Source organism: Sitophilus oryzae, unplaced genomic scaffold, assembly GCF_002938485.1.
Source record: "Sitophilus oryzae breed Bouriz unplaced genomic scaffold, Soryzae_2.0 scaffold_637_pilon_pilon, whole genome shotgun sequence".
Classification (NCBI taxonomy): Eukaryota; Metazoa; Arthropoda; class Insecta; order Coleoptera; family Curculionidae; genus Sitophilus; species Sitophilus oryzae.
Window position 1 is genome coordinate 1,107,364 of NW_022147237.1, and position 7,598 is coordinate 1,114,961.

The 7,598-nt window shown below is 33.4% G+C and overlaps 2 protein-coding genes across 2 annotated transcripts; both read left to right on the forward strand.

The window, feature by feature from the left end:
* Nucleotides 1-5,652: 5,652 nt before the first annotated feature.
* LOC115887772 lies at nucleotides 5,653-6,003 on the forward strand. Its single transcript, XM_030907270.1, has one exon. The coding sequence runs from the start codon at nucleotides 5,653-5,655 to the stop codon at nucleotides 6,001-6,003; it is 351 nt and encodes a 116-aa protein (XP_030763130.1).
* Nucleotides 6,004-6,011: 8 nt separating this feature from the next.
* Nucleotides 6,012-6,347, forward strand: LOC115887773. Its single transcript, XM_030907271.1, has one exon. The coding sequence runs from the start codon at nucleotides 6,012-6,014 to the stop codon at nucleotides 6,345-6,347; it is 336 nt and encodes a 111-aa protein (XP_030763131.1).
* The last annotated feature ends 1,251 nt before the right edge of the window (nucleotides 6,348-7,598 follow it).

The following is a 7,598-nucleotide window of genomic DNA, read 5'->3' on the forward strand; positions in this document are numbered from 1 at the left end:
GGCCTCCTCTTACCGTCTACAAGCTCACCGTAAAGCAGAGATTTTGGTATGCAGTTTTCTTGCATTCTGCATACGTGACCAGTCCATCTTACGCGGGATTTTGTAACCATGACTCCAATACTCTCGCAGTTAGCTTTTTTAAGGACCGATACGTTTGAGACATGATGGAACCATCGGATTCTTAAAAGTTGTCTAAGGTGTCTCTGTTGCAACTTGTTTAATGCGTTTATGTGTTGGCGGTACGGCCACCCAGGTTTCGCTCCCATATAACATGGTGGGGATTATAATTGCTCGGTACACTGCAAGTTTCGTTTTTGTACTCAAGTCATGATTGTAGAAAACCCTGTCTTTTAATTTTCAGAACGCTCTTGAAGCACTGCTAATCCTGTGCTGAATTTCAGAGTCAATATTGGCCTTATCCGAAATCAAACTGCCGAGGTTTCCATTATAATTTTATGTGAGTATACCAATTTTACTCATCTGGTTGAAAAAAAATGTAATTTTTAAAAAAGAGATGCTGATTCTTCTTGTAGAAAGAAGTAAAACATGTGATGGTTGACCATTGTAGTAGATTCTCACACATATATTAGTATACTGCTTATAAATTTAGTTAAATATTTTGAATATTTAGTATTTTTTCATAAAAAAATGGCTTATTTGATGCTATGAATAACTCTTTATTAATCGAGGTGACATCATTACGTTTTTTTAAGTAAAACAGGTCTTTTTGTAAAAATCGCTACGAGTAAAGGCTCTCGAGATATTTGAAATCTAAAATATCAATACATATTGTTGACTAAATAGTTATTAGACTTAAGTAATAAATTTGAAATGTTTTTGTGCCAAAAGTTTAACAGAATAATAATTAATTAATTAAAGTAATTTAATTAATTTTTTTTAAGAAAAATTTAGGAATAGTTTAAAAAAAATAGTAAACAGATATGCATTTAATACATTTTTACGTTAAAAAGGTCTCTTGGTAAAAATCGCTATTGGTTCTCGAGATATTTGGAATCGAAATTATTAATACCTGTCATAATTGTCATAAATTAAACATGTTGACCTCGATGTTGACTAAATAGTTATCAGACTGAAATAATAAATTTGAAATGTTTTTGTCCCAAGAATTCCAGAAACTGTTTTATCATGCCAATGATTAATTAAAAAAATTTCCCAAATTTATCATTTCAGTCAAATAACTACTCAACATGGTAATTTTTTGTCAATAACGACTAGTATTGACTACTTTTATTCTAAATATCTTGAGAACGGTTGCTCGTAGCGATTTTCACAACTCTTCTTACGTAAAAAACGTTGAAAATGTATTTTTTTTGCTCAGTAATTTTTTACAGGTACAGATGAAAAGTTATCTTCAAACCAGTTAAAAATATGTAGGTGCTGCGCTCTAAAAGTAGGAGTCTTATTGACATCAAAATCAAATTTCTCATGTTAAAAAACTCTCAGATACCAATTTTCATCCAAATATTGTCTCTACTTCAGAAATTGTTTGAAAAAAATCGAAATAACAATGAAACGTATCTGAAACTAAGCATTTTAGGACATACATTTGTACGAACTTTTTTACTTATTGTTTTCTGCATAATATGCTGCTAAAGTTTTCGGATACATTTCGGACCATCCTGTATATTTGTTTTGAAATCATAGACAATATCTATTTCAGCTTATGTGTAGTTTATGGTCAGGGCAAATCTATAAAGGAAAAACAATTCCAAATACCCGTCAATCTCTTCGCAATGGTAGGTACATAATCATAATACACATAATGTACGTAAATTCAACAATTTCCGAATTTTTGGTTTTGAAATGTTGAACGAAAATTTTGTAATTTTTAGACTTATTATAATCTCATTTTATACATATATAAATACTAACTTGAAAACTAATGTCAAATATTATTAACTTTCACAGTTTCACCGTTTCACAAATGATTTTTTTTTTTATTAATTTTCACAGTTTCACAATGAAACCGAACACATCGAAATGAATTAAATTGAATGGTTTAAGTGATATCTTCAAAAGTCAATAACTCTGAAACGGTTGGTTTGAGGTACATGGTGTGTATCTCGATTTTTGCTTAGAATTGAAGGAAGAACCGAAATATGCAATAATATTGTTTAAATAGTAAAATTATGTATAATGTAAAATTATATTCTATTTAAAAATGAAACTTTGATGTGCCACGACTTTATGACGGACCCTGTATACTTAAATTTATTACCCGCTAATAGATATTTAAAAACCCTATAACTTTTATATTTAACTTTTTGCGGTACCTCTTATATTTTACCTAATAATTGACCGTTCCTATACATATCAGCGGCAATCGTACATCTATTTATTAAACGCAATCATACAGGTGTAATATACAGTCATAATTTTCGCCGATAGCCTTCTAGTTGAAAGTCAAGCAAAAGCGAGAAAATAAATCAATTCCAAAACACTCAATACTCATGTGTGGAAATGTCGTAATTTCTTTAAAATAAATATCAATGTTTTTAATTCGCACACAATATCTATTGCAACTCATATCTAGTTCAAAGTCAGGCCAAATCCACAAAGGAAAAACAATTCCAAACACCCATCAATCTCATCAGTACTTCTTTTCTTTGAAATGCGTTCGGTTTTTTTACATTTCTTTTTATTCTCACTCTCGGTACGCTGAAAGGAAAAGAGGCCAGGATTGTATTGGGGCGCATAACTCGGCCGAGAGGATTACTACGAGATTCGAAGAAAGGCAGGCAGGCAGGCAGGAAACGGGGACCCAAAGGGTCTGCGCCGCCCTATTCACGTGGGCACAATGGGCCGAACCGTGGGCTTTGTTCCGGGGCCACCTGGACCAGGACGGGAGAGCTGAACCCTCTCTAACGTACGCATTATGCGAGATGCGCAATTATTTACACTGATTTTACTACTGGGATGCTGCCGCTGCCGATGATGCCACATACAAGGTTTTAGGTACAGTTTGTTCCATTAAGAAAAAAAATAGTTTTTTAAATCTCGTTTATTAAGGAAACGCCTGCTTGAAAGAAGGATGTTTTAGTAATAACATATTGATTGAAATGTATATTTGCTAGAAATCAGAAATTACATGAGTCAGAGTTATAAATTTGTTATTGCTATAAACATAGTCAACAATGCATACGGTGAGTTTTGAAGAGCTAAATTTTCGTCTGTTTAAAAGTGTGACATCGGATCTCTTATTTCTTCTTTAAGTTTTTTATCTTCTTGCTTCTTCTTTATTCTTTATTTCAGTCAGCATGACTGGTATGTAGATATAAAGGAAAGACCATCGATCGATCTGCCTCCTCCTTTCAATGCCTCCATTCTCCTGTATACCTCTTCCTCTTCCTCCTCTCATTGCACCATTCTCCTGTATGTTTCCTCCATGGAGTCTGGACCTACTCTCCCTTGATCTATCACTCAAAATCCACAACAAACAGAAATGCTCAGACCTCATTATTAGAGCACAATTCAAAGATCTTAACAACACGAAGTATAAGAGTCATCGACTGATTTACACCGATATGACTTAAAAACTGATGGACACACTGGAACGAACTTTCATACGTGTGATAAAGAAATATGTTTCTCACTAAGTTTCATAACGGGAATATTCTCAGTAGAGCTTAATGCAATATTTAAGGTCATTCAATATATATTGATCTCCAGCAAGAAGAGTTCCATTTCAAGTATCTCCTCATTCTACTTTAATCATCCGCTAGTTATGGCAATTAAAATTCTTCTACAGAAGGCCAATATCAACCACTATGGCATCGCTTTCCTTTGGCTTCCGAGCCACATAGGAATTTCTGACAATGACAAAGCTGAGTACCTGGCTGCAAAAATACCCAATCCATATAAAATCAACCTTTTCTCTTCCGTGCAAGATCTAAAGAATTATGGTAAACATATAATTTCTTGATAATATGGCAACATAGGTAGTAGATTAAATTTACAAGAAAGTAAAAACGGAAAATATCCAGCGGTTCTCAAAATTTGACCAAAAAATATTTTTTTTTAGAAATTTTTAAATGAATGTGAAATAACTCGGTCGTTTTAGATTTCTTTAAAAAACGGCAAAGAGATAATATGTTTCTTTTATCGAGATCTACCAGCCCTGAAAATATTTGCACTTATTTAAGACTCTGTATAACCCAGTAATTTCCAAAGTGGTCCACGTGGTCTCCTAGAGACAGGACGCAAATTTTCATTGTTGGATCTAATCTTCACATTTTTTGTGAATATGGTAGAAATATTGCAGCAGGGGGTTTACAGAAACCAGTATAATTTTAAAATTGGTCTACAAGAAAAAAAAGTTTATGAACCTCTGTTAAAGCAAATTATTGTAAGAAATAGTTTGCAAATGGTTGTTGTATTTGTAGGGACATTGTTTATTGTAGGAACTGATGCAGTGAGTTTTTCTTTTGTTTGTCTCACATATTAAGTATGTATTTTGCACTCTTATTCGAATATCATGGATGAAGCATCAAAGCTGGTTAAATACATTTGTTAAATGGATATATAAAAATTACTCAACACTATAAAATTGAATGCAGAAAATCATGCACAGACTACGAAAATTACATACTTCTTCAATAGATTTGATGAGTAAATAACTTTCACTGATTCTGTTTCATAAAACAAAGACAATGTATATTTTTGCTATTTTTAGTAAATTTGCTTAGAACAGAAGTTACTTCCAAAAATAAATATTTAATATTCATACACAGCAGCTTCTAACAATGTGTACTTGTGTACCTATGCCATGTGTTCAAATATTTGACAAGTACATCTTAATATCAATGGTCGAATATTCAACATTTTTGGAATGTCTAACAATATAAAAATAACTAACTTGATCATGTTAATTATTGCAAGTCTAAATTCCTTTTTAATTAATTGAAAATAAGTTATTAGCATAATTGAGAGTTTTTTTAATGTTTTACTCAAAGAATGGATAAAATACTGCATTCATAATCTAACCATAATTAACAAATAATTTTCAAGTAAATTAGTCCTATATCATCAAACTAGTAACTCAATTCAAAATTGAATAATTTTTGTGTTATTTTGTTATCTAAAATGTATTAGTTAATATCGTTCAATATCACTTAGGCAGTAAGTTTTAGTGTTACAAAATTTCATAACTCAACCAGTCTTGCAGTTTCAATCTCATTTGCTTTTTCATTTTAATTTTTCGATTTCTCATTCAGTTGCGAATTAATCAAAATTCGGCGAAATACTTCAAAAAATAAACCCGCTCTAAATATTTTTAACATGATGTGCTACCAACTCCTTGAATATGTGTATAGTCAGTGATGGGCGGTGGGTAAATACCCAATGGGTTTCTTTAAGAAATTTGGGTATATATCTGGTATTTACCCAGAAGGCGTAGGGTATAAGCCAATTGAGAGTATATTTCGTCAGGGAACCCCTATCTCCTATACTATTCAAAATATACCTGCCACAAGCACTAAAAAAATAGATGCTTAAGTGTAGAGGAATGGGAATCCCCCTAATAAATGAGGACACCCTATACACCCTATTTTTTGCGGACGACCAGATAGTCCTAGCCCAAGATCACGACGACCTTGAATATATGGCAAGGAAGCTGATAGAGGAGTATAAGAAATGGGGTTGGAGGTGAATATCAGCAAAACTGAATGTATGACTGTAGGGGGGCCACAAGAGAACATAGTCTTAGAGGATGGAAGCGTGATAAAAAACTGTGACAAATATAAATATCTCGGATTAAAAATAACTAACGATGGAAAACTCGACGAGGGTATAAAAGATCGAATAATGCAAGGCAGAAGGGCAATATCTATGTTGAATGGTGTACTGTGGGATCAAGCAATCTCTAAAGCTAATAAGAAGAACATATATAATACCGTAGTGAAAAGCATAATAACTTACGGAAGCGAAGTATGGCAGTTGAAAAACAGAGAACATGCTATTGCAGAACAGAGAACATGCTATTAGCGACCGAAATGGATTACTGGAGGAGATCTGCTAGAAAATCGAAAAGAGAACAAATAACCAACAACAAAGTAAGGGAGATTATGGGAGCAGAACACACAATTGTGGACGACATAAGAACTAAACAACTCATATGGTTTGGGCATGTGCAACGAATGCCCGATCACAGAATACCAAAAGAAATTTTACTGTGGACGCCTCGAGGCAGAAATAAAAGAGGAAGGCCGCGACGAAGCTGGAGGGAGGGTGTGGATAAAGAACTAGAAAATAGAGAAATACCTGATGATCTCTGGCTAAATAGACAAGAGTGGAGGTTAGGTGTCGGAAAACGTCGTAGAACGTTCTGAACTGACTTGGTATTTGCCCAAATTTAAATATACCGGGTGTTTGCCTATCTCTGTATTAATTCTTCATCTAAAACAAAATTAACAATAAAAGATAATATAAACAGAATTTATCCTTTTCATACTTAACTGCTGAAAGATAGGTCCACGGACACGATTTTTTTTTCTTACGGAATAGATGCTACGTGTCCTTGAACTACCAAACCAAATCGAAAAACCGACTTCGCCCTGTTACATATCGCAAAAGACCGATGTTTGAACCCCGAAATCTAAGCTTGTGCGTACCTCGGCTACGAAACCATTGAAAAGCAGAGGGTAAGACACCTGAGGAGCTATTGTTAAGTAAATTGGGACTATTCAGCGATGAAATACGGGGTATCTTAAGGGACATAAAATGGTAGTTACCTGTAAATCTTCGTTAACAGCCTCCGCTCGTCGAGCAACAACGCTTCCTACAACGTCGTTTTTCCTTCGTTAGGCTGGCGATAAAAATACCGGAATAATGTACTAAGTTGTTTTAATGGGTTTTAATTTGATAGAAAATTCCTCAGGTGCGTTGCGGAGATTCGCGGCAAATTATTCTCAAGGAAGTGGCGTTTTATATACGCTTATTTAGTTTTGTTGGCTAGTTGTATTTTTCACTCGAAATATAACTAAATTGTTTTAATCAACCAAGTGTTATTAGTAAGCTGCGGTAATTAAGATTTATAACATTTTGCCTAGCAAATAATTATCGTTACTACCTACTATACTGTCTTATATAAAGTAACAATGAACAGTAACAAGACACCACTAACAGAGTATTAATGATGTGCATGGTTATATTCCTGATTTATTATATTACTCTATTTCATTATTTAATTATAGAGTGCTACAGAGCTTTAAGTTGCTTTTTTTTAACTATAATAGGGCTTTGTTTTTGATTTGGTGTCAGAAACACATCTATGTTTTTTTTTCGCAATTTTTTTTGAGAATGTTGTGTTATTTATTAGAATTTCATTCTAACAAAGAACACAACACTGGAAATAGTAGAATATATAATATTTGGTACAACTACTACACAGCTCGGGATTTCTAATACCAGAAATCAACAGAAGAATTAAGTTAGCATGGAGTACTTATGGAAAAAAACTCAATCATATTCAAATCTAGAATGCCACTTTATCTAAAGAAGAAAACATTCGACCAATGTGTACTACTAGTAAAGACATATGCATGCACAACCTGGGCACTTTGAACGGACATCATAAGGAA

Bases quoted from the DNA above. Each gene is read 5' to 3' on its own strand.
- LOC115887772 (XM_030907270.1), top strand. From the start codon at position 5,653: ATGGGGTTGGAGGTGAATATCAGCAAAACTGAATGTATGACTGTAGGG.
- LOC115887773 (XM_030907271.1), top strand. From the start codon at position 6,012: ATGGATTACTGGAGGAGATCTGCTAGAAAATCGAAAAGAGAACAAATA.